This window comes from Branchiostoma belcheri, unplaced genomic scaffold, assembly GCF_001625305.1.
Source record: "Branchiostoma belcheri isolate BF01 breed outbred unplaced genomic scaffold, Haploidv18h27 scaffold72, whole genome shotgun sequence".
NCBI lineage: Eukaryota > Metazoa > Chordata > Leptocardii > Amphioxiformes > Branchiostomatidae > Branchiostoma > Branchiostoma belcheri.
The window spans coordinates 339,880-367,073 of NW_017804376.1; the positions used below are offsets into that span (position 1 = coordinate 339,880).

General features: G+C 41.4%; 1 protein-coding gene across 5 annotated transcripts in view; it reads left to right on the forward strand.

Annotated features, from left to right (window-relative positions):
- The window catches only part of LOC109485061 (mitogen-activated protein kinase kinase kinase kinase 4-like), a 74,152-nt gene extending 47,394 nt beyond the window's left edge, over positions 1 to 26,758 (forward strand). The window contains exons 4-34 of one of the 5 annotated variants that reach the window (XM_019788484.1): positions 153 to 278; positions 648 to 696; positions 858 to 919; positions 1,440 to 1,530; positions 1,993 to 2,123; positions 2,343 to 2,397; positions 2,527 to 2,605; positions 3,023 to 3,140; positions 3,523 to 3,659; positions 4,023 to 4,200; positions 4,643 to 4,786; positions 5,445 to 5,552; positions 6,478 to 6,675; positions 7,946 to 8,041; positions 8,303 to 9,047; positions 9,365 to 9,429; positions 10,111 to 10,346; positions 10,993 to 11,197; positions 12,157 to 12,333; positions 13,848 to 14,112; positions 14,629 to 14,694; positions 14,987 to 15,064; positions 15,488 to 15,558; positions 15,725 to 15,788; positions 17,388 to 17,488; positions 18,216 to 18,365; positions 20,358 to 20,366; positions 21,060 to 21,183; positions 21,720 to 21,800; positions 21,961 to 22,100; positions 23,605 to 26,758. In XM_019788484.1, the coding sequence (XP_019644043.1) occupies positions 153 to 278; positions 648 to 696; positions 858 to 919; positions 1,440 to 1,530; positions 1,993 to 2,123; positions 2,343 to 2,397; positions 2,527 to 2,605; positions 3,023 to 3,140; positions 3,523 to 3,659; positions 4,023 to 4,200; positions 4,643 to 4,786; positions 5,445 to 5,552; positions 6,478 to 6,675; positions 7,946 to 8,041; positions 8,303 to 9,047; positions 9,365 to 9,429; positions 10,111 to 10,346; positions 10,993 to 11,197; positions 12,157 to 12,333; positions 13,848 to 14,112; positions 14,629 to 14,694; positions 14,987 to 15,064; positions 15,488 to 15,558; positions 15,725 to 15,788; positions 17,388 to 17,488; positions 18,216 to 18,365; positions 20,358 to 20,366; positions 21,060 to 21,183; positions 21,720 to 21,800; positions 21,961 to 22,100; positions 23,605 to 23,679 (4,224 nt within the window). In that variant the 3' untranslated portion in view covers positions 23,680 to 26,758. The remainder of the gene's footprint in view (positions 1 to 152; positions 279 to 647; positions 697 to 857; positions 920 to 1,439; positions 1,531 to 1,992; positions 2,124 to 2,342; positions 2,398 to 2,526; positions 2,606 to 3,022; positions 3,141 to 3,522; positions 3,660 to 4,022; positions 4,201 to 4,642; positions 4,787 to 5,444; positions 5,553 to 6,477; positions 6,676 to 7,945; positions 8,042 to 8,302; positions 9,048 to 9,364; positions 9,430 to 10,110; positions 10,347 to 10,992; positions 11,198 to 12,156; positions 12,334 to 13,847; positions 14,113 to 14,628; positions 14,695 to 14,986; positions 15,065 to 15,487; positions 15,559 to 15,724; positions 15,789 to 17,387; positions 17,489 to 18,215; positions 18,366 to 20,357; positions 20,367 to 21,059; positions 21,184 to 21,719; positions 21,801 to 21,960; positions 22,101 to 23,604) is intronic. The other 4 variants (XM_019788486.1, XM_019788485.1, XM_019788488.1 and 1 more) reach the window with 4 other exon arrangements.
- Positions 26,759 to 27,194: the final 436 nt, after the last annotated feature.

Below are 27,194 nucleotides of genomic sequence, written 5' to 3' on the forward strand. Positions count from 1 at the left end.
TCAACATGCTAAACTTGATTATTACCTTTGTCAGAAGGGTATGAAATCGGTTTGGGTGTAGTGTGGGAGACTGTGGATTTATGTGGCATAACTGTTGCATGAAGGCATGGATTGATTTGATATTAATACTGGAATGTTCTTGTTTGTTGCAGGATGAAGAAGAAGAGATCAAACTAGAAATCAACATGCTGAAGAAGTATTCCCACCACCGGAACATCGCTACTTACTACGGAGCCTTCATCAAGAAAAGTCCACCAGGAAAGGATGACCAGCTATGGGTGAGGAAAAAAACATTGACAATTTCAAAGAACTTGTCTTGGAAGTTTATCTGTGTTAGTAGAAGTTGTTATGAAACGAGTTTAAACTGCAATTGCCAAAATTGGACTCACCCAAATTGTCAACTCCAGTCCTTGTCAAGGATTGAGCAATCCACCGCTTCCGTGACGTCACGCAGATACATGTAACACACGTGACTCCATGAGCAGTGGATTATAGGTTGCAGAAAGTTTGTGGCATCCCCTCGTCTCTGTTGAGGAATGGTTGTAATGCTTTTTACCAGGAAATGTTTGGTTTGATATTCTAAGGTTGTGGAACTCTAGTTTGATTTATATTGAATCAATGTGACAGTTTTCACTTCATTGTTCCAGCTTGTGATGGAATATTGTGGAGCTGGATCAGTCACAGACTTGGTCAAAGGTATGTTCTTCTTACATTTTTCTTACCTTTTCTTCATCCTAACATCTATCTCAGGATTCTATATTACATTGTGTGATATGATGAATGAGTTGGAGCTGTAATATTCATCAGATCCAGTAGGTGGTGCTGTTAAATGTTAACGATGCCTGTTTTCTTCGCAGCAACAAAAGGAAACTCCCTGAAGGAAGAGTGGATAGCCTACATCTGCAGAGAAATTCTTAGGGTAGGTATTAACAATTGTTGTGTTGGAGTTTATCTGTAGTATCATTGTTGAAAGTTGAAGACTGGAAGTGTGTTTATATGACTGTCTGTATGTGTGTGTTTATGTGTGTTATCAAGTACACAGTAGCATGTTGGCAGAACGTACTGCATCTGCGCAAAACCAGTATACGGGCAGATGCAGTACGTGCATATGGGCAGAATGTCTCATATAAGGTCGTATTCATGTGCATATGGTTAACACCCCGTCTGTAGTTTCCAAAGGTTTTGTCGGAAAAGATAGTGTCTGCAACAGACAGAATTCTGATGCAACGTTGACCAAACATGCAACAAAATCCGTGAAATATCAGGGTTTTGCGCAGGCGCAGTACGTTCTGCCGACTTGCTAAATACAAAGTATGGCAACAACTAGTTAATTTGTATTAGCAAACCTTTAGGAACATGTTAGCTATTTTCTGTTGGCAAGTATGCATGGTAAGAACATGTGTGTGTATGTTTACAATGTCCTGTGTGTGTCCCTACAGGGTCTGGCCCACCTGCACAGCTGTAAGGTGATCCACAGAGACATCAAGGGGCAGAACGTCCTGCTTACAGACAACGCAGAGGTCAAACTAGGTCAGTCATCCACACAACAAAACACTAACTAACTTGGGTGGAAGCAAACAAGGGACAGCCATCCTTATTCGAAGTATCCATAAACTTTAGACTCATTGTACGGACCCAGGTCAGGAACTTTCAGAAATCAGAGTTGCATACGTCAGTAAATCTGCCAGGGGGGACAACGCAAGCAAAAGCCGGTTCTAGAATGGTGTTCAGTCGAAATGTCAGCAGTTCACGTGATCAGTGAACGGTAAACTTGTCTATTTTACCTGCACTAACCTGCATATTTGTAACATTTTTGTAACATGACTTTAGGCTCAAATCTGTTTTGTCTTGTACATGTAGATAGGAATGAGCCATCCTGTTTGACCTGCGCAGTTAGTCATAGTCTTTTGAGACTGACTGACATATAACCTGCATATGCAGGTGGTATATCAAGCCCTATATTCTAATGATGATGATGTTGTGTTGCTGTAGTTGATTTTGGAGTGAGCGCACAGTTGGACCGGACTATAGGCAGGAGAAATACCTTCATCGGCACGCCGTACTGGATGGCGCCGGAGGTCATCGCTTGTGATGAGAACCCTGATGCTACTTATGACTACAGGGTAGGTCACTGTCACAATCATGTCTTAAACAGCATAAAGGATGAGTAAAGAAACTCTTTTTACACAACCAAGTCTTTTATTCAGCCGACGTTTTGGTGACCGTCTGTCCCCTTCCTCAGGGCAGTTCTGACTGATTCACATTGCACTGCAGCACAGGTGTCGCTGCTATAGATCTAGAGATTTTGAAGTAGTTAACGTTTATCTGTTTTGTGCTTTCAGAGTGACCTGTGGTCTCTCGGTATCACTGCATTAGAAATGGCTGAATCACAGCCACGTAAGTACCTAATAAATGTTTATTTGTTTACCTGCAATAGATCTTTGTATATGAATTTCAATAATATTTTGATCATCCTAAAAACAATATCAGTGTTGAACAATAACACTCTGATCTCTTTTATTTCAGCCCTATGTGATCTTCACCCAATGAGGGCTTTATTCCTTATCCCAAGGAACCCTCCTCCAAGATTAAAATCCAAGAAATGGTAAGAATCTTACTTAAACTTTTTTGCTTTGTCATGTCATAGTCAGATATATAAGACCAAGGGGTATAAGTACCATCAGATTCACCTCATGTTTGCTTTCAAAATATTGAGATGACAGGTTTCTAGGATCTTTTCACGTCTAAGGTCAACAAACATCTGTCCTCACTACCTGTACTACTACCTAACCCAAAACATTTGAGTGGCTCCCATGAGCCTTGTTTTGTGGTGAACATCAAGTAAATTTTTAAAAAATCTACTGCAAGTACCTACCAGTATCGTACAATGTAGGAGTTCCCAGTGTTTCAACACCTCATGTCTTCAAAGATGGTTTGGGCATATACACAATGTACCTCTTGTTTTCTTGTAAAGTCATGCACTTAACAGTTTGTGGTTTGTGTTTTTGTGTCATCTTTTCAGGAGCAAGAAGTTTGTAAGTTTCGTAGAAAATTGCCTGGTGAAGAATTATCACCAGCGGCCCAGTACAGAGCAGTTACTGAAGCACCCCTTCATACGAGACCAGCCCACAGAGAGACAGGTGCGTCCACAAACAAACAAACAAACAAACAAACAAACACACGCATGTATACAGATTTTTAGTCCTGAAAGACAACCTTCAGTCTTATATGAAATTGAATAGGATAAGAATCAAACTCATGGATGGTGAGGAAGTGTGTCATAATTATGTAAATCTTGATGCTTTCTCAGTTGTTTTATTTTCGTGGTAACCTCCACCGTGAATTCATGACACCATGGATATGTCTCCCTTCTGTAATTACATGTACTGCACTACAAAATTGTTTCAACTATGAATCCAAACACAGTGTAGTCCTCCTTTTCTCTCATACAAAGAAATAAAACCAGTCATCAGCCTGGGAAAGTAAAGACATTTACAGTAACTCTTGTCCCTTTCCTCCCAGGTGAGAATACAACTGAAGGACCACATTGACAGATATGTGAAGAAGAAGAAGGGGAGTCATACAGAGGAGGAGGAGTACAAATACAGTGGGAGTGAAGGGGAGGAAGATCCCACTCTGGAGAAAGAGGGGGAGCCAAGGTAGTAACAGCCATCATTTTCCATAGTCATTGTCATTGTTTTTTTGCAATATCTTTGTTTCCGTTAATGAAAAGGCGGGCTCTATATAAGCCTTCTAGGCTTGGTAACAGCGAGTTCCACTCTGCAACAGTTCTAGGAAAGAATGAGTTTTTTAACACCTGAACCCTTGGTTGATAACTCTGGTACTTGAAGGCATTGTTGTTTCTTCATTTCTTGTTCTTTTTTGAGCTTGTATTAGGTACTATGTGCAAATAACTTAAAAAAACAAACAACTCGGTAGCAAATGCAGCAGATGGCTTCATCACATCCCCCGTACCACTTTGTGGTGTGGTGAAGCCATAAAAAACGTTCTGTCCCCCCCAGCTCTGTCGTGCAGGCACCGGGCGAGTCCACCCTCAGGAAGAACTTCCTGAAGCTTCAGCAGGAGAACCGTGAGCGGGAGGCGGCCAGGATGAGGGCGGAGGAGGAGAGACGGAGACACGAGCGGGAGCGCGAGCACCAGCAGCGTCAACTGGACGAGAGACGGAAACGCCAGAAGCAGGTCAGCTAGTAGTAGAAGTAGTAGTAGTAGAATGGTTTATTTCACTTTGAAACTCAAACATACACAATACGCTCTAACAACAGACTCACAGGCAACCATACCGGGTGCCAGAATTGCTCTGTGGTGAACACAAAATATCTTAAGCACAGTGGGGCAAAATGTACAGTAAAGGTCTTCATTCATTAAAATATGCTATCAAAAGGTATTATTGTTAGTGGGAATTCTTTTCTGACACAGAACCTTGCAGCCTTTATATGTATGCATATACAATACTGAGGAAGCAGGAAAGCCAAGGTACTACGGACATTAATTTTCATACAAAATATTGTCATTCACATTCTCAAGTGATGTAACAATCAAACATATATTCTAGATAACTGAATCTGTGGGTGCAAAAGACAAGTGAAAAATTTTCACTGGTTCAATTGTGTTTTCCCCACAGATTGAGCACGAGCGTCAGCGTGAGATGCAGCGTCAGCAGGAGCGGCTGGAGAGACATCGCGTGGAGAAGGAACGCCAACGGGAGGGGCGAGGGGACCGGGACAGGGACAGACACAGGGACAGGGACAGACGTAGGGACAGAGAGGTACGGGTGGCACCAGCTCCTGTTTAACTCCTTAGCACTTTTATATTACCGATGTAAATGCCTACCAATTCAGACTTATTGTCTGCAAGAAGGTGTGTGAATAAAGTTTCAAAGTTGACGACATTATCCACTCTATGTGTGTTGCTCAGTCTAGTAGTCAGTGGCTCTGCCTCTGGACCAAGAGGTTGGGAGTTCCGATTCAAGCTGTTGTCACTCACATGACATGTGCATGCTACTGGAAAGGGATGCAGTCCTTTCCACTGTTCATTGTTGTAATAAAAAGAACAGGGCAAGTACCCAATCACAATGAACCTGTATAAACTATGAAATATTGTTTGTCTTTAATGTTACGCCCAGTAGAAGATCAGAGTAGCTCCTTGATTAGCTTCTGGACCAAGATCACTTGTACGTCTGACGTGACTTGCAATAATGTCCTCTAAGATACGTCGATGAAGGTTAGACATCCAGGTAATACGATACGCCAAAAAGCAGTTACTCAAGCAACCCATTTCGTCAGTGACTGACGAAAGCTAGTGGATACTAGCTGAAACATCTGACGTTTTCAAAATCATATCCAGTTGCTTGAGTAACTGCTTTTTGGCGATGTCCTCTAACGAGTCTAAGATTTGGACTGAACCACCTTGTTTGTTGTGTGCAGGGGAGGTCAGGGCGGGACCATAACCACAGACCTCAGCACATGGCCATCAACCAGCTGCAGAGGTCTGGGCAGCAGTCGCACATGCAGCCTCCCCTACAGCCCCAGCAGGTAGGCACGGCCATTCTCAGGAACAAACGTGTAGTCCGGTAGCACGTCGGCAGAACGTACTGCACCTGCGCGAAACCCGCAATGTATTGTACATAGCACTTTGGCAGAATGTCTCATATAAGGTTGTATTCGCTCATATAAGGTTAGCATTTCGACAGTAGTTTCCAACTGTTTTGTCTGAAAGAATATCCTCTGCAACAGGCAAAATTCTGATGCAACATTGACCAAAAACCAGACGAAAAACACGAAAATACGGGGTTCTGCGCAGGCGCAGTACGTTCTGCCGACGTGCTTAGTCCTGTCAGAGTTAAGAGACTCTTTTTATACAACCAAGTGTTTTATTCACAGCGGAAGTTTCGATGACCGTCTGTCACCTTCCTGAGGGTAATTCTGACTGGTTCACATTGCACTGCAGCACAGGTGTAGCTGCTTTGGGAATGCATCTATGTCTAATGTCTAAACACTAATGTCTTGGTTGTGTGAAAAGAGTCTCTTTAGTCAGTAACTTACCAACCTGATGAAACTGTTCACAGGTATAATACTGTCAGTTTTGGCTACCACTGCACTATCCCCTGCTGTAGTGCTTGCACGACTGGGTGGCCCAAGGGCTATAGTAATATATATGGCCACCACCTCATACACTGAACGGTGTGGGAAGGATTTTTTTCTATCGGTTCTGGCTTCTTAGAGAATTCATTAACAAACTTGCCAGCTCTTGAAAGTTCATCTGTGTTCAGGAATGGGTAAGCCCAATTTTTTGTGTTGGAAATTACAGTTTAAACTTGCCAGGGAATGCCTCAACGCTGGATTAACGTTTGTAGTTTCAAACTCTGTTGACTGTTATTTTCTGAGCTGGTGTAAGGTACGTGTACTTCCTAGCTGGGTGGTCCTTCCTGCTGAGTGGTGGCTCTTCTTGCCTCTGTAGATGAGACCCTCGTCGGGGAAAGATCACTCGCGTATCCCGCAGCCCATGGTGGTTAGCCAGTCGCAGCCGGTTTCGCAGCCGGTGCCGCAGGTGGCGGCCTCCCCGCAGGTGCAGCAGACGGCTGGGCTGGTGGTGGGCATGCCGCAGGAGGTCAAGGCCATGCAGCAGAAGCCACAGAAACCCCTCTGGGCCCAGCAGGTGGGTGGGCTAAGGAATCCCTCACAGGTGCAGAGGGATTATCTCATAAGTCTGCACTGTTAACACTCAAAATCAAACTGACATGGTGACATGAAGTCAGATGTTCCAAGCTGTATATTTTTCTTGTTTTGTTTTTCATCATCTTTATCATTCTTCTACCAGCAGCATAGTTGATTTTGCACCAGGTCCTTTATGAAAGTTAGAGAAAAAATGTTCCATTACATGTGTAAGCATACCATACTCTCAGTGAGTCAAACATTGATGTCTCTGACTTAGGTACTACTGATACTATACCAGTCCTATTTGTGTATCATTATCCTTCCTTGAAGTGGTGTCAAAAAAAACAAACAACTAAAAGTTAAAATGAAGTTAGAAGTTTGAATGACTTGACCATCTATCTGACATGTTCCCATGGTGGATGACTGACCATCCCGTGTTAGGTGGATGACCTAACCAGGAGGAGTGCCCAGAAGCTACAGGAATGCTGGGAAGGGCCTGCGGTAAAAGACACAGCGTCTGTGCCCCCCTCCCCCACCTCCACACCACAGATACCACAGCCTAGTGTGTTAGGCTTTCCTCACAAATCACTGAGTGTGGATAGCCATACATGTTGTAGGAAATGTCTATTTCAAATCTCTCTCTTCTTGTACTTGTGCATCCATACAGCAATTCACTTGTAACTACAAGTTAAGTAGTCAGTATACAGTCAAACCTGTGTGTACCACTCCAGGGATGTGACTGATCACAGTAGATAGTATTCTTGATGGTTGGGTGAATGAAAAAGTGTCCCCATATGCAAGTTTTACTTTGTTAAACTGTATTGTATGAGTTGGACCCCTATATAGATATCAGTGAAGTCTTTAAAAAGGAAAGAAAAAAGAAGATAGTCCCTACCTACCTACCAGAAAAAGTGATATAACTTAAAAGGACTGACAAAAAGTGTCTGAAGTGGCAGGTGGTCCAAACATAATCTCCAAGCAGATCTTTCGGTTGGGTGGCAAAAGACAGTATCCATTGGCCATCCTGTATCCATTGGCTGTCCTGTATCCATTAGCCAACCGAAGGTGGCTAATGGACACTCCTCTGGCCAATGGATACTGTCTTGCCACCGAAAGATCTGCTTGGAGATTAGTCCAAACACAGAGGTGGTCACTAGTACAGGTTTGACTGGAGTTTCTGTTTAACAAATTATAGATTCACAGATGAAATGTAAGATTAGCGCTGAGTAGCTCCATGTCCCTGTCCTGACTGTGTTATTTGGCTGCCCCAGGTTGAGGAGCGGACGAAGATGAACGCACGCCACCTGCAGCGACAGAGCGCTGCGCCCGTGCAATCCTCCCAGAAGCCTCAGCAGCCACAACCTCAGGTAGCTCTTCTCTAAAATTCTTGATATGAAATTGAAATTGTTGACTAGAAAGCAGAAATTGTTGATTAGAAAGCAGTAAAGCTAACTTGTTTTGCTTTGACAGTTATTACTTTCAGGAAGTAAGTTATTAAAGCTTGAACTTCATCCTTTTGGTATGGTTTGTTCAGGTAAATGATACTTTCTCTATATCATCCCACATGTAAGTTTACCTTTTGAAGTGACAAGAATTAACCAATAGTGATGACTTGTAATGCTTTTCAGGTGGAACCACAGCCGAGAGAACAGTCGAGAAAGCAGCCCCAGCCCCAGGTCCCCCCACCCCCCTTCCAGCCTGCCCCGGTCCCCCCTCTCTCCCAGCCCTGGCAGTTACAGTCGGACGCCCTCTCCCCCCAGCGAGTCTCCGTCAACTTCCCCCCCTCCCAGCCTCAACCCCAGCAACCTCAGCCCATGGTGGAGCCGCCCCCCCAGGGCCTCCCCCCTGCCCACCCCCAGTCACGGACTCCGCCCAAGGCCACTGCGTCCAAGGAATCCCAGACTCCGCCCAGATCCCAGCAGCCTTTGCCAAAATCGGACTCTTCCAGAATCCCTGTGCAGAGAGTTCAGCACACGCCGCCACAGGTCAGGCACCCAGGCAGGTCACAGACCCCACCCGAGGTCCGCCACGCCACCAAGGACTTACCGGCGCAGCTCAGACGGTCTCTGTCGGACACCCCTCCCCCCGTCCCGCCCCACGGCGTCTCACGTGCTTCGCCCCAGGCCACGCCCACGCACTCTACCCGCTCGTCTCAGTCCTCGAGTTCGGACGACGTTCCTCCGGAGTTGCCGCCGCGTAACTACGAACCACAGACGCCTCCCCCCGTGCCCAAGCACGCGGTCAAGCCTAGCACGCCTCCCCAGTCCAGAGGCTCGCCGGCTCACAGCTCGGCCTCCAGCAGTGCACAGAGTACTCCTCCCAGCTCCAGGGTCGTCAACGGGGCCGCAGCCTCACCTAAACATGCCAAGAAAGGTAATGTCATGCTAGAAATCTTGAAATATTTGTTGTTCAAAGTTTGCATCATGATTTCTCAGTCAGGAAATTACCATTCTGCAAACAGTACAGTCAGTAATGCATTCTGTGTGCCCACAACAAACTTTAAACACAACAAATGCCCATGTTTTTCCCCAACTGTAAAATGAAGTATCTCGAAATCAAATAAATTTACTGTAGTTACATTCTTCTTTCTGGTCTTTTTGCTTCTGGATTATATGTTAAGTGAAGATATTGAAATGTCTCTACGTACAGATCATCTTTGTTTACCATGTTTGTTTGTTTGTTTGTGGCAGACACCTCCAGCCAGGCTGATGCTGGAGAGGGCCCATCTGGCATTACCAAGATCAACAAACCCAAGGTGAGTGATTTGCTGTGTAAAAATATTTGTCCATCAACTTTTAACCATCAACCATTATCATGGATTTTCATCCCCATTTACAATATAAACTTTTGGACCATTAGTGCTAAGTAAACCTAGTGAGTCTGTGACCACCTCTCCATAAGCTCCTTTTATAAGGACCACCTTGCCATTGTTGCAACTTTTTTGGTGATTTTTTTTCTGTTGACAAAATGATTAAGAAGAATCTATCTTGTAGCCACCTACTAGTCTACCCAGGGACCAATTTCCCTTCATATTGTTTTTGCTCTGTCTCCTCTTCTTCTTCTTCTCCAAACTAATAAGGTCAATGACCTGAACCAGACACCTGCCACCATGGTAACTAGTCTTGGGTTACATCATGTTGCAATTTTATAGCAGGAGGGATTTAGACTCTTGTCTGACCATAATTATATATGAATGTGCTTGAGTAAGAATTAACAGAGCAGACCATATGCGAAGGTAAACATTATGCATTTGCTTTGCCAGACTAGTGTCACTTCTCCAAACCAATAAGGTCAATGACCTGAACCAGCTGTCTGTCACCATGGTAACTGGTGTTGAGTTACATCATGTTGCAATTCTATAGCAGGAGGACTTACCTTTCTAGTTTCTAGTTACCTTTCTAGTTCTCAGTCTGTTTCTTCTCTCTCTGTCCTGTAGAAGGAGGTGTGTAACCCTCAGGACCTGGAGGTGTTGGCAGAAGAGCTCAGTGCCATGGCGACAGCCATCGAGGCTCCCAGCATTCCCGCCAGACCGGCGCCGCCGCCCCCGGCCGGAGGGGACGGGGAGGAGAGCGAGGAGGAGGACAGTCTGGACGACATCTCGGAGATCACGCGTGACGGAACCATCCTGGCCTCCGACCCGCCAAGACCAATGTATGTAGATAACGACGCCAGGCAAGTCTGTCTACTTCTGCATAGAGGTGGAACTAACAGGACTTGGTCTGCTGTTTTTGCCGTGTTAACCACCGTCTACTTAGCCTGGAATCCGACCTTTTCTAGCTGCAGTGCTCTTCTCCGATTGCTATCATATTTTAGGCAAATTTTCAAATCCCAAATAATTTTTTGATAAGTCGATGAAGGTTAGACATCCAGGTAATACGATACGCCAAAAATCAGTTACTCATGCAACTGGATATGATTTTGGAATCTTTTGATAAGTTCTGGACTATTTGCCAGTGAAACAGTCAGAGGAGGTAGTCAGTGCTAGAATAGTATGGATGCCAGGCGAGTGTCTGCTGTAAAATGCATGGCAAAATTGACAAGTTTATGAGTTGTCAAAATTATTCAACAGTAATGTTGCATTGTTTGAACTGTTGAGTTGAGTTATATGCCTGCATTCTGCAGTTTGAAAAAATCTGCTAGGGGATTTGCATATCCTCAGTGACTGACAGTGAAATTTATTTGTTCCAAGGAAAATGTGAACATTTTTGCTGAAAATTTGATCTCTGTGTAATCTGTGTGTTGGAATAAAGTTCAACATTTTACTATGATTACTATCAACACAGATGAACTTGGTAATATGATGCTGTTGTGTTTTCAGACCTGAGGTGAAAGAAGACGGTTTTGACACCCTGATCGTGCATGAGGATGAGGAGGAGAGTCAGGAGGTGTCTCCCGAGCACAGACCCCGCCCCCCCTCCGCCCAGCCCTCCATCTCATCTGTCACCACGGCAACTACAGCCACGCCCACTCCCAGCGCACAGGACAACTCCAGTAATGACAGTGACACTCTGGTGGTCAGAAATGTGAGTTTCCTTGCTTTTCACACAACACCAGCAACAGCTGCCTGTGTCCCACGTGTATTGCACTGTTGCAATTTCAATAATTCAAATCAAATCGCATAGAAAACAACTTTATGTAACTACATGTGGTGAAATTTGTAGGTAAACAGGATAGTCTTATTTCTGATACTAGTACGTCCATTATAACTTAAGTCCATTTGCATAGAAAAACCACAATGATACCAACAGAAAGGATATACATGTAAGATATGTATGTAAGATAATGTATGTAAAACACTTCTGAAAAGAAGACATCTAGATGTGTCTACTATATTATTTGGTATAGTGTAGATATCTTATCTTAGACTTCATAACAAGTATCTATAATGTATATGTTTCTAAAAAAAATCCCGAAGGTACAGTTGATGGTATGACTGTATGACTTCTCTTTCCTCAAGCACAAATTCCCTGACCCCATTGTGTGTAAAAGAGATGGATAATGCAATTTGTGCAGATATCTTTGCAGTAAGTCTAGATGCATCATTAAGCCAGGGAAGATTGTGGATGACAGAGTGTCCTGATCTCAACCTCCCCGTTAATGTGTCACACTGATGAAGTGCCAGGGTCTGACTAACCCTGAGAAATGCGAGCCACAAAATGTCATCCTGAGACCAGGGACTACTGTAGATTTTGAAACCTTTGCGGCGGTTTTATTTTTGCAACCTGTTCAATGTGAAATCATAGCACTGTGTTAATGTGGTCTTGTGCTACAGTATTTTTTTTATCACAAACTCAGAACAGAGGAAGATATGCCATAACACTCCTACTGCGAAGTAAAATCCTGCAAAAGTAAATGAATGTACAGTACATCTGATATGCTGCCAGCAGGGTTGGTGTAACACTGAGAAATGTGAGGCACAAAATGTCATCCCAAGATCAGCAGCTATGTCTGATATGATGCCAATTCCGTATGCGTATCACAGCAGGGCTCAGGCGAGAGACGGGCCAATGGTTCGGTGGTGAACGCGCGCAGCTCTGGTGACGTCCTCCCCGACCTGCTGCCTCAGAGCCAACACTCGTCACCATCCTCGGGCGCGAACAAGTCCGGGCAGGTGCCACAGGACAAGACCACGTCTGAGGAGGTACGCAGAAAACCAAAGGCAAGAGTAGCTCGTTATAAACTAGCCAGTAAAAGATGGTGATTCGCAGAGTTCTGTAGACTTGGCTACTCTTTCCTTTGCTGGGATAACATTGGCATGGACAAATATGACCTGTGTGATTGTGAGTTTTTCTTCCAGTGCCCATTGTTTCTGTTTGGCAAGGTGACGCTTATGTGTTGAAGCTGCTTGATTTTAAATGTCGGTAACGCTGCAAATTTTACAAAGGCTTTGGAGCGTTGACAGCACTGAAAATTTTTGTCTCTCAGCACGCTAACTTTTTCAGGTCCTCTAGATGATTTTAAGGAGGATTTTCTGACATACATTCTTTAATGGATTTCTGCACTAAGATGGGATGATATTTGGGATTGAGTAAAAGTTGTTTCATCAGTTGACCTGTGGTCTTGCTCGACAGAGACAAATCTGTTATTCTTTTTGATCTAATCATGAGTTATAGGTCCAGTATTCTGTTAGTCACAAAAACTCAAAAGCAACAAAGTCTTTTTTTTGTTTTTGTTCATTTGTGGTTTCATCGTAGCACACAGCTCTGAGTCTGTTACAAAAGGCTTTAGCTTTGGGGATGAAGACAAAAAAAGCTTCTTAACATTACATAAAAGGATATTGAACTTGAGAGAGGCATTTGGACAGCCTACTCAAAATATTGAAGCAAGCATTGCCAAAAGTATGGAGTGACCTTGCCAATTGTGGGTGGTGGTGGTGTGCCAGTTCTATTCTAATCCGGTTTCTTCTGCCCCCCTCCCGCTGCACACTAACTCCTGCTGGACATAATTGTAAGTCAACTTGTACTGAGGTGAGGCCAACTGAAGCATGAATCCTTGTGGCGGTGCTGTGTGGGTGGTGACCAGTGGCCTTCCATACATTTTTCTGTGGGACGTCTCGTGTGTAGTTTTCAGTTCTCCACCCATGTTTCAGTTCTAGTGCCCCCCTCCCCACCTCCCTCCCTTCTGTTGAAAGGTTGGGTGATAGTGTCTATATGTCACTGTTGTTATTATCATATTGTGCATGCAGTGTTTTTATGAGTTATTGAGGTTAAGCTCTGCATGATAGTGTATGTAAAGGCAATGTGTAATAACAAATATACACCATGTAGCATACATACTGTATGTGATAATTTACTGATAAAGTATTGAATGGATGAACTTAAGTCCTGATTATTATGTCAATTTGATATTAACAAATTTGACTTTGACATATCAAAATGGCATCCATGGATAAACACTCAATGTCAAGAAAAAAATTATCAGATACTTTTGACAATTATATCCATGTTTTGTGACAGAGAATTTTCTGATGTAAGAACAGCTCATTTTAAACTTGTACATTTGTACTTGCAAATTTACTTCTAAGGCAGTTTTGGTACTGAAATCATTCCTTGGCATGTAGGTGTTAAACTGCTGTACTGATGTGTCAAGTCAATATGAATGTGTTGCTTGAATGTGTAACACTGCACATGTACATGTACTTATGTCTACCTCTCTGCTTTCTTCCCTATGCAGTACCGACAGGCGGTGGCCCCTAAAAATAGCAACAACCTTGCCAAACAGAAATCGTTCACGGCGTTTGGGTTTGGCGCGGGCGACCGTAGGCCGCAGCCGGGCGGGGAGGGGAGCTCCGCTGAGCGCACCCCTCCCCGCACCCCCGAGAGGAAGGGGTCACAGGTCAATGTTAATGTCACTCCCATCAACCCCCAGCCGGACATGCCCGAGATTCGCAAGTACAAGAAGAGGTTCAACTCGGAGATTCTGTGTGCTGCTTTGTGGGGTGAGCAGCGTTACTCACAGATTTTTTTTGTTTTTCGAAGGAAAACATATTGTTTTTGCTCTGTTTCTTCTTCTTCTCCAAACCAAAGTTCAAATTCAGCATTGGAGAAACTTTTAGTTTCAGTTTGCTAACTGAATGATATGTCACTGGAGAATTCCTGAAAGAAAGTAAGCTTGAATACATGTTTAGAAAGGCAGAAGATGTTTAAAGTTAAAACTTTTGATCCAACACAAAGATGTTTAAAGGCAGAAGATGTTTAAAGTTAAAACTTTTGATCCAACACAAAGATGTTTTCACCTAGAGCTTCTTACCAGTCACTCTGGTCTTCCTCAGTAGACTGACCCAGTAAGGTTTGTCACATGGCTTCTTGGAAGTGTGACATCAACACTGGGTCAAAAGTTTTAACTTTAATTTAAACATGCAACTTCCAACACAGATGAACTTTCATGACAAAGGCAGAAGATGTTAAGCTAAGGGTCGTTGTCCTAACAGTCGTTGACCTTGTGTTGTCTGTAGGGGTGAATCTGCTGATAGGGACGGAGAACGGACTGGTGCTGCTGGATAGGAGCGGACATGGAGAAGGTCTGACACCTGTCAATCATGTATTCAAGAAACAATGATAACATTTGTAGTAGAAGTAGTAAACTTATTATTTGTGTCAGCAGAAATAACAAGAGCTTGACTGAGGCCTCATTGCAACCATGATCAGTAATATGGTGACAATGAAGACAGAAATGATCCTCGCAACAAATGGCCTTCTCAGAGCATGTAGTGCTCTTGCCACTAACGTTTAAGACCAGAAAAAAGCTAGACAGTGTATGACAGCAATAATGCAGACCGATGCTGATACTGAATTTTCCTCCTGTTTCCACAGTTTATCCCCTGATCAGTCGGAGAAGGTTTCAGCAGATCGATGTTCTAGAAGGGCAGAACATCCTAGTGTCTATATCAGGTAGGGAATGATGATTCAGCATTTAAATTACAGGATACACATGTGTTGTAGTATTATGGATTGATCGTTTACATGGTCCAGCTTACATTGTAGTCACTATGAATTTCTCCAGAATGTTTGCCATGCATGCAATATGCTGTAGGCTTGATCCTCTGCCAAGTATACAGCTTTCAGCTTAGCAATCAGAACTTAGAAAGAGTAAGTTAGAGTACAATGGTAGTTGAACATACACCACTTCCAGTGAACTATCTCCTTGATATTCTGCTTAAACAGCTGTGTGGCCCAAGGGCTATAGAAACAGAGATGGGCATTGCTCTATAGACTATACATGTATGCTGTGGGAAGGTTTAACTCTAACTGAGCTGAGATGTCCTTATGTTGAAAGCCAAGTACTAACATCATTGTTTCCTGTTGTTCCTCCAGGGAAGAAGAACAAACTGAGGGTGTACTACCTCTCCTGGCTGAAGAGTAAGATTCTGAAAGGGGATACAGATGTAAGTCTCAAGTCATGCCTGCCACATGATGTAAAATGCCACGTTCGTTCAAAGGATGTCAGACCATCTCTTTGGTTCTACCAATAAATTCACAAAAGCTCCTGATTTCTTCTTAGAATGATAAGATTGTAAAATTCAGCACTTAAGAGAGATTTTGATTTTCCAGACTGAGAGAAGACATGGCTGGGTGTCAGTTGGAGACTTAGAGGGGTGTGTCCACTATAAAGTGGGTAAGTAATCGCAGGATAGCTGTCACCATATAGCACTGCACATGTACATCTCCAACCCGTAAGTACACAGAGAGTGTGTGCCATTCAAACTCATCTCAGTGTTCAGGGAATGTCCTGAACTAGTACAGACAATTAAAAAAAACTCTACATAGTTGATGATAAAACAGGAAAGACTGTACATATAGGAAAGTCAGTGCACATTTTTATACACTAAAACTAAGTTATACAAATGGTGTTGCCTTTTAAACAGCGGTTAATTCAGTTGTCCACACACATATCATTACCATATGATTAACTGCACTTTGCAATGTTTTGTACCAGTCATCTTTATTATGTATTCTTTTTGCCTTTGTTGGTCACCTACTGGCCAATCCCCTCCCAGCATTCCCTCTCAAAAATAAACATAAACAAAATGAACATAAACAATCAACAAGATATTTGCAGAGTTTTGAATCAAATCTACAGAACCTTGCCCAAAGACTTCAAGAAACAACCTTTTCTTATTACATTCTTCAAAAGATAAATTGAAATAATAGTCTGCTATTTTATTTTTTTCAGGTCTAAAGTTGATTTGTATTTGTTTGTACTTTTTTGTCTGCATGGTATTATGTTGTACATCATACATGTAGCTGTGCAATATCAACAAAACTTCGATATTTGGGGAGCATGCATGCATTTCGTTTTTATTTCATATTGAAATATTTTGTAGTTTGCTTTAAGTAAATTCAAAAGAAGAAAAAAGTTTGCTATTTTTGAAAGGTAAAAGTTTGATTTAATCATGACTGTTTTGAGGGGGAGTGTTGCCATGGCAATGCATGTACACCAGTTTTTGTCTTGTGTTACCCATAATCCACTGCTCACCTTTGTATTCTTACCCATCATGCTTTTGTCCTTGTATGGGAAGAATGTGATGGTAAGTTTTCATGGTATGCTGGGATTGGCAGTTTATTTCTTATTAGCATATTATTATTATTTTTGAACTCTTTTTATCATATTTTGCTCTTGATTTCCAACAACACCAACAAGCATTAGGTACTAACGTGTCTTTTGGCTAGAATGTACTCAACAACTCATTCCTGGTATTCCTTTTGTAGGATGCTAAAAAGACAAAGACTATGAATCTGTTAACCATGTCCTCGGAATAGTCTAACACAATGAGTTGGTCTCTCACATCAGTGCCTGACATAGGCACGCCCCCTAGTTACAAATGGTGGTACTGCAGTGCCACAATTTTTTTTTCTAAAAGTAAACATATATGATGGTTTTACTAATGACAGATCCATTTCCATATTGTAAAGTTCTCTCACAGAAGAGCCTTTCACATGTACCAAAACAATAAATTTTCTTTCCTGTTACTCAATGGACAAAGACCTAAAACAAGAAAACTCTTATGGTGATGACTAACTTTACTCCATTTACATCCTTGTACATGTAGTTAATAACATTTGATAATGACTGATTTCATGTTAACAACAGAGAATGTCATGGTTTACAAATGTATGTTGAGACACCCGACACACCCGTAGAACACTGTTGATATGTGTTATATTTATTGTTAACCGTGACATGAAGGTTTGCTCCCCTCCTCTCCTCCCACAGTCAAGTATGAAAGAATCAAGTTCTTGGTGATTGCACTGAGAAATAGCATCGAGGTCTACGCCTGGGCACCAAAGCCGTACCACAAGTTCATGGCTTTCAAGGTGAGATACAACACTTTGTTGTCATTTAAAGATAGCCTGGATACCATCCGGATTTTCGCTCAGCAACGCTCGAAGATTTTTTTCAGCGTTGCAGAGCAAAAATCCGGATGGTACCCAGGCTAATTTAGAGAAAATGCCGGCCTTTTGTTTTGTTTTGTCGTAAAGGCATCCAATGCAATTTCAAGAGGGCAAAACAAAAATAATCTTGAAGAGGAAATCTGTCTGATATTGACATTTATTGCCTTTTCTTATTACTGGTATCTTAGCACATGTTAGTTTTAATTTTCATACTTGAAGCATTTAAAATAGCCACAAAACAAGCTACATGAGGAGACCCTGGTCTCTGTTGAGGGATGGTTGTAACGCCCTTGTGTAGATGGCCTCTTTAATCCCTTGTGCAAAAATGTCTGGTTCTGTATCCACTGTCCAAGATTCTTACTTTATCCAATGAGACTCAATGTCGAAGCAATTCAATATGTGAGACTTCTGAACTTAGACTGTATGTAAGACTAACACTGCCTTCCTGTACAGTCCTTTGGTAAACAGTTAGACTGTATATAAGACTAACACTGCATTCTTGTACAGTCCCTTGGCTTTGGTAAAACAGTTAGACTGTATGTGAAACAGTTAGACTGTACATAAGACTAACACTGCCTTCTTGTACAGTCCTTTGGTGAAACAGTTAGACTGTATGTAAGACTAACAGTAACACTTCCTTCCTGTACAGTCCTTCGGTGACCTTCTCCACAAACCCCTGATGGTGGACCTGACGATAGAGGAGGACAGCAGGCTCAAGGTCATCTACGGGTCAGGAGCGGGATTCCACGCCATCGACCTGGACACATCGGCAGTCTACGACATCTACATCCCCACACATGTAAGTGTCCTTACAACTCACAAAACATCTACATCCCCACACATGTAAGTGTCCTTACAACTCACAAAACATCTACATCCCCACACATGTAAGTGTCCTTACAACTCAAACAAAAGATACAAAAAAACGGAAGTTCTGCTGCAGTACCAAGGTCATCCACCAGGAGGCCCATATTTGACCTTGACCTTCGTCTTCCTAAGACTTACCAACATACCAAATATCAACATAATCCATAAAGGCGTTATGAAGTTATGCTGACTAAAAATGTGCGAAAACACAAACACACAGACACACACACAGACAGACACACACACACAGACACAGACACGCCAAAAACAATACCTCCATTTTTCATGGGGGTAAAAAGCCCTGCACACGTTCATTGCTAAATCCAAGAGATTCTGTGGCTCTTCCAGCTGAGCCACACTAAATGCCAAATCGCTGCTAAAATGATAACTATAATACAAGTGTGTTTTACTATATAATGTTATTTATGTATTACTGTTCATAATTGTTTCTACAATGTATGTTACTGTAGAAAGTTGCTTCAGATGTCAGCTAATTTTTTTAATTCAATGAATTTAGAAGTAATGATACTTGTCAATGAATGAAATTGAGATTTTTGCAAATGGCCTTAGTGGAGTAACACTCAAAAACAGTTAGCTGGAAGATGAAATATTGTTTATTAATAATTTCTCTGGTATTATTACCTTCGCCAAGAAGGTTATGTTTTCAGGGGCGTTCGTGTATGTGTGTGTGTGTCTGTCTGTCTGTCTGTCAACACGATAACTCGAGAAGGCTTTGATGGATTGTCTTGATACTTGGTAGATGGGTAGGTCTTGATGAGACCTCAAAATGATTAGATTTTGGACCCCCTAGCGGCTTGTCATGGTACTGCAGCTGAACTTCCGGTTTTGATATCTCAAGATCCAGACATGCTATGGTGATGAAATTTGGTTGGTAGGTAGCTCTTGTGCTGGGGAAGAAGTGACGTGAGTTTAGGCCCCCTAGCAGCTTGCTCTAGAACTGCAGGGGGGTTTAAAGGACAAATGTTTAAAAGAGGATAACTCAAGAACCGATTGATGGATCATCGTGATTTTTGGTATGTAGGTAGCTTAAGTGATGCTTGACGTAATGATATTACAATTATGCGAATATTGATGTAATTTGCATAATTAATGAGGAAATTCTATAAATCAGCTGCATTCCATGATAGGAAGTTCAAGCTTGTAACATATGTTATTAAGAACGAGAGAAACACAGGCAAAGATTGATTATGCAAATGAAGACTTAATTTGCATGATTAATGAGAAAATGTTATAATTGCGTAGTGGTAACTGCCTGGAATTTCATACTTGGGGTGTTTGAAAGTTAAGTGAAGGTGAACATAATTAAACATAACTTATTCAAATAAGGACTACATTTGCATAATTTATGAGAAAATGGAATTCTTTGTTAAGATAAGACTGTCTTTTGTTGGAGAATATGATCAACAGACTGATAAAATTCATGCAATTGAGGATCCTATTTGCATAATCAGGGTGATTAGTATATTTCTTATTCATAAAGGCTAACATCATTTGGCGAAGGTATGAGATCGTGGAACTCTAGTAATAATATTGCATGTGTATCTTTGAACTGGTTTGAGTAGCTTGCACCTTTGTCCTGTTGTATGTGTACAATAAGTAAAATGTTTGTAAATGTATAAGCCTTTGTTGTGTGTGTGTTTACTCTCCAAGCAGATGTTGGGTTTAAAATCGTAACATTTCCTGATAGACCAGCTTGTCTGTCAGTAGGGTAGCCTACCTGAAAATGGTACGTTTTTCTACTCTAAGATCTGTTTGGAGGTGATGTGTGTTCGCCATCATGTGAGATAGTTCTTGAGTTCTGTTTCTTCTCCATACTTCTATGGTGTTCTTTCCTATGTTTTATCCACATCTTGTTGTGTGCTGTGTTTGTGTCTACTGCCCCACCTCCTTCTGCCTGTTACAGCGGTTGCAGGTGGATAAAAACTTCTACAGCTTTCTTCACATTGTGCACTACTATCATTTGTTTAATTTTATTTGAAACGGCATGCTTTTCAACTGTGCTATGATGTCTAAATGTTTATGTCACAATACATACAGTCAAAGGCCTAGTGCTCGTCTCAATGTTAAGTGCCTGGTGTTATTTCATTAGGCCTAGGAAAAAAATGTAACATTTGTGTTAACTGTTTCCCGACTAACCCTAGAAAAACCTGCCGACCCTAGACTTTTTTGGGGGGTGGACCCCTGTAAGGAACATACATGATTAATTTTTTTAGCTGATCAACCTTTTTTAGCTCCATGATCTGACACCTGAGTGATTAAACATTGTACAATTGGTTTTCTAACATTGACATTGAAAATAAAAGTGTCCTCATGCAAGTTTCACTTTGTTACACTGTAGTGTATAAGTTGGACCCTTACATAGATATCACTGAAGTAAAAAAAGAAGAAAAAAAAGATAATCCCAACCTTCCGACCTTAATTTTTTCAGGACTGAAACAGGAAACACAACATTTTTTTCCTAGGCCTCAGAAACATCTACATGTAGTTCATACTGCCTGAGTCTTTCTGTTTGTGTGTGTACGCAGTCCTTTCTGTTGACCGGTGTCCCTTCTCTCCTGTATGTGTACACCCATCTGCCTGCCCCCCTCCCGCCCCACATGTGTAGCTGTTGTTCCTACACCATCGACACTCCTCTGTTTCCCACATGCAGATTTCCAGTGGGATCCTGCCGCACGCCATCATCACTCTCCCCAACTCCAAGGGAATGGACCTTCTGCTGTGCTACGAAGGTACATACATCTAGACCATATAGAACATTAAATACATGAATCTAGAACATTAAAACATCAATCTAGCTTTAAGACATCAATCTAGAACATTAAAAACATGAATCTAGAACATAGATCTAGAACATTAAAACATTAGTCTAGCATTAAGACATTAATCTAGAACATAGGTCTAGAATATCAGAAAACATAAATCTAGAACAAACATGTAGAACATAAAAACATTAATCTAGAAAATGGATCTACTCACTCACTCACTCACTATCCTGGTTTAGATTATTCTGTTCTCATTTCTAGAACATTAAAAACATAATTCTAGAACATTTAGAACATAAAATCTAGAACATACTGATAGATCTACTGTAGTACATTAAGAACATAGAGTTAAAACATTGAAAACACTTACTTTAGAAGATTTAGAACAAGTTAAGGATCTATAACAATCAGAACATAGATCTAGAACATTTAGAAGCTAGGTCATTAAAAATGTAGATCTAGAACATAGATCTAGTCTTCACCACGATACTGTTCTGTTCCAGATGAGGGGGTGTATGTTAATACATATGGCAAAGTCATCAAGGATATTGTTCTACAGTGGGGAGAGATGCCCACATCTGTTGGTGAGTACACTCAAGGAAAAATGATTGATTGTTTGATTGGTTGATTGATTGTTGCCTTTTTGTGCAAGATTTCTTTTTTTTTTTTAATACCTCACAAGTAATGTTAAGTTTGCATTTAAACCTCGACCCTTACTGAAAGCTGCACTGTTGTTTCCCCCAGCATATATAGGGACAGGGCAGATCATGGGTTGGGGACAGAAGGCTATAGAGATCCGGTCAGTAGAGACAGGGCATCTGGACGGGGTCTTCATGCACAAGAGGGCACAGAGACTCAAGTTCCTGTGTGAGAGGAATGACAAGGTATGTTATCTGTTGAATGTACATTAATAACACGTGCCGATGCATTGACATTCAACAAAGCAAAAATCTGAAAGAATGACCACTTCATGTCCAAGCAGACGTTTGGTGGGAATATAACGTTTTCTAACTTGCCATGCTATATTTTTGCTAAGACCTTTCATGTTTTCAAACCTCACTCTTCCTCCTTTTTTTCATTTTTGTACCACCCCCTTCTAGCCTGTTCTTCAGGGAAGAGATTTTTCAGCTGGCACTTTTTAGTCTGATGTTATTTTTACCCTCCATGAAAATGGGGGTACTGTTTTTACTCCGTTTCATGTTTGGTCTGATATCTGAAGATCGGTGAGAAGGAACTGTACGATATTTGGCAGATTGATGGATGGGGCCTTGGAGATTGTGTAGGTTGACTTTGAGCCCCTGGTGATTGACCTTGGTACTGCAGTTTAATTTTTTTATTCTGTTGTTTGCGCGTTATGGACTGTTTGTGCGATATTAAGGTAGCATGTAGTTGTTATTACCATGGTTTAGTGGTTTAAATTTGGGCTTCCTAGCTGTTTGCGTTTGATATTTACAATATGTTTAAAGTTGGTCTTTTTGTGTTGAATGTTTGGAAAATCTGGTGGGTCGTTTGGTATAATATTTGGTATGTGGGTAGTTGTTGAGTCTCTTTGCGTTTTAGAGTGCATTAGCAGGTTGTCGTATATTTGTATTGCTTAATTTAAAAGGATTTCTACATTATCACCCCTATTTTATAGTAGTGTGGTCTTTGTTGACCCCAATTGGCATACACTTGTATCTATTTTTACCTCCTGTTTGACAGGCTATATATTTCTTTGGTCTGGTTATTTTTGGGTTACTGACCTGCCGGCCTTGCTAATGGGGCGGTTTGTTTGTGTACATGTTGTGATTGAGAGGTCAATGACCTCACCTCTGCAGGATTGATATCTGTGCCTCTGTACCCCCCCCCAACCTCTGTTACCAATTAGTGATGTAAATAAACTACCTCCCACCGTGTGGTCGGGGCCAGTCCTGAGTTGTATATCTGGGAGTGAAGTCGTCCCTCTCTCTCGTGACCACCTAACATCAATTTGCTCAGTTAACAAAGAGATCAGAGTAGGATTCTTGCATTACTAATAGCTATGAAATGATATATATGGAATAAAGTATACCAAACACCTTGCAGGCTGCTCCATCAATTCTTTACTTCTTTCTTTCAATTCAGAACATACAAGTCTCTAAGTACTAAAACTCGCTTGAAAGTTTATCTGGGTTGGTACTTAACGTTACATGATAAAAATTAAAATTGTACCAACACAAAGCAACTCCCTCACTATTCATGGCCATATAACGTCCAATTAAATTTAAACCCAGCTGTCATGTTTTAACAATGAACACATGTGATAACATAAAAAAGAACCCTAACAACACCAACCTCGTTCATGGAGGGAAGATGTCTATTGCTTGTCTTGATTTTGTGATGACTTCAACATTCTTTTTTCTGTTTCAGGTGTTCTTTGCATCCACTCGCTCGGGATCTAGCAGTCAAGTCTACTTCATGACACTCAACAAAATCCAGTGGTAACCACGGAAACAGTCGCCATGACAACAGCAATGCAACAGCTGTGTCCATGGTAACCCCCATAGCCATAGATACGACAACTTACAGTAACCAAGACTTCGTCAAGACAGATTCCAAGCTGAAGAAAACACCACGGTTCCCATTGATTGATTGGCAGGTCAATATGGCACTGTCTCCATAGTAACAATGTAGAAGCTGTATCCATAGCAACAACATTTTTTGCTGGGACGACAGCAAGTGTAAAGCTTCCACGATGTAAAATCTACCATACATACCAACAAATAGCTGCTAGGACTTGTTTTGCTGTCTGTTCGGGAGGAACCATTGTAAACAAACGAAGGGGGGGACGTTAATGTCGATAGTGTCTTTTAACAGAAAAACACCAGAGGGTTGAAGACTGCGAGAAGACTAAGGAATGGTGCTGTCCATAAGAGCTGTACTGTAGATGGTACAGAAGATGGTTGTTTTTATTGAGTGCTGACTTGTCCGGGCTGTATGTAGCTTTTACGTATGACTGTGTAGGTCCAAAGTGATCACCCCCATGATTACAGTGTAACTGGCCAGGAATACCTGCGATGAAAATATGATTTTTGTGATTGGAAGACATGATAACTTCCGCTGGAAGATTTTAAGACTTAAAAGAGTCTCCCTGGACAGGGTTTTAGTTGGTGTTTAATGATGACAAGACTACTTGGTACAGATGTAGCATGTATATTGCTGTACGTGTAAGAATGAACCCTGCTAGATCTGTAGTATTACTTGTATGTATAGGTGAGATATGGAGGGCGGGCCGGTAGCTGAACCAACAGTGTGTGTCAAAATTGATCGGCATCAGAGTCAGGTGCAATGGATGACATTTTTTTATTACATGTTTGTTTGTTTGTTTTTACTGATTGAAGAAGGAAAACGGTTTCATGTGCAAATGCCAGCATCCATGGGTCAACTCAACATTTCTGTGATTGTAAACTTCGACAGTACACCGTGTATAAGTAATTAATTATGTGTGTGAGCAATCTGTAAAATTGCAACATTTTTACCATTTCATGCCAGGGGTTTTCTTATATGAATAGGTACGGTAAATGTTTTAACTTCCTCCTTGCTGTGGTAGCCTTTTGGCACCAAATTTGTATTGGTTACAGGGTTAGGCAGCAGGGAGGAGGTTAAAGATCTCTAAAATACAAGCCATAGAAAGAACATCTGACCATGTGAGAGACATTTTATCGGTTTGTTTTGCTGCAGAGTATGACAGTCATCTGCATGTATAGTATAGTACAGTATATCCTCATTATAAAGGAACCACTGGGACATACTGATATGACAACTGTTCTTTTTGGTACAGGAAAAAGAACTTAAGGAAGAAAAAAGGTCTATAAACTAGATAAGAACGACATCTCAAGGGCAAATATTCTTTTTGTTGTAACGTCCTACACTAGGTAGATTGTATTGTTTGCGAGTCATTGGTGAAGAGACTGGTTAACCAAAAATGTCGCATTGAACTTGTCCATAGGCATCATTTTATTCCAACTTGATAGATATGAACACATCATCCAATTTACAGGCACTCACTTGTTAATTGTACTGACTTCCCCCTTTTGAAATGGTTGTTGCCCGTGGATGTGATAGTTTTGACCAGGAGCATGGCAAGTGGAGGGGCATGCCATTTTACAGTGGGGGGGTGTCAAGTAGGGTAGTAGACAGTCATGTTTTTATTGACTTCATGAAACATTGCTTCATAAGCAATATGTACAGGGTAAGACTACATTGGACTATTGGAGCTGGGGTTAGGATGGAAATGCGGGCTGTATGTACTACATGGAAACAGGAGTTCGCAGGAGGAAGTGTAGTTATTTATTGGGGGTGAACTCTGTGCCACATGAATATACCAGTGTCAAAGGGGGTGGAAGTATGTGGGGAAGGGGTTTGGGGAAGGCATTCACCCCTAGAAATGTACTGTTTTTGTGGTTTCACTTTGTGCTTGGAGGGAGCGATGATAGTATTCAAACTTGGGTCTCATTGGTGCTATTGTCCCTACTATTGTCCATACTTTTTTATTAGAAGTTCTTCACTGATGATCGACTTAAGAACAGTCAGACTATCCTGTCTCCATTTGAGTATATCCACTGTGTATACAGTAGTCTTCACACTAGCTAAAGCCTAGCCATGACTCAAAGCAATTCTAGAATCATTTCCTACATATACACAGCACTGCGATGGCATATACCGAAAATATCTAGCTTATGTGATATTCTTCAAATGAGTAACACTAGGACAAGTAGGGGTTTCGATGTCTGGTAGTTTGGCAAATGATTGTAGATGTACCCTCTACAGCAATACATAGACATGCCCAACACTACCCATGGATGTTATGATGTGTTGCCTTCGTCCAGAAACAATTGTGTATAATAACAGTAGGATGTGGAAAAACTTGCAAAATCCATTTTTATGTAATTATATGCATACTGAAAATCCCTTTGTATTTTTAAAACCTTTTTTGTTCCCATTTTTTGTTGTTTTGTTTTTTAGGTAGCTATTTGCTGTTTTCAGGAGCCCTTGCTGTATTTGCAGTGGCAAAATTGTAGACTTATTTGTATTTTATCTAGAGTTGAATTTTACAAACGGGGAAAAAGAAGGGTCGGGTGGATGGTGGAGGGTGAAGTGACAGTCAGTTTTTATAATTTTTATTTCCAAATGCACCAAGTCAATATTACATGTTGTATATGAATGTACAAATGTTGTCATCAGCTAAATGGCAGATGAAAATGCCAAGTGATAGTGACTTTAATATCTTTCCATTGCACCATGTAAGGTTTAAAACCTCCTTCGTACCACTAATTTATGTCCAGAACATGTTACCTTCGGTGTGAGGTCTAGTCCTAGAAATTCACAGTTGTGTAGAAGGTATCATAATTTGTATTCACACCACAAGAATAATAATATTGATAATACTACAGCTACCATGGAATATTTATGTTTTCCTGTTCTGTAACTCGCTAATGTCTCGCCAGGAGGCGCTGCTGGTGCATGCTCAAGTGGATGAAGAACGCACTCCACTACACAACAACCAATAAATGCTTTTACGGAATACCCTTGTCGAGTTTGTCTTAGCTTTACTTTAATTACTATATTTGTACTTTAAACCTTAAAGAAGTGTTTTAGAAGAATAAGGACAAAGAGGTTGGCAAATCTGTCTATCACCATGCGATGTAAACAACTTAAAAGGCGTCCAAAGCGATTATATGGCGGTACTACGCCGGTAGAAGTAGAATTAATAGAACTAAATTTCCAAGGATGATTTTCGTGGAATGTGTATTGGTTTTCATTACGTTCAATAACGTATATTTGAAATTCGCCTTCCTGATGAAATGACCTAATCAGAACACAGTTCACTAGGGACAAAAGGGCAAACCCCGCTAGCTGTATGGCGTAAGGTCACGTGTAAAGCCTAACTAGCTCGTCTTGTCATGGTCTGATCCCAAAGGGAACGTCAATCTCTTGAGGATTGAAAGGCGCGTGTAATT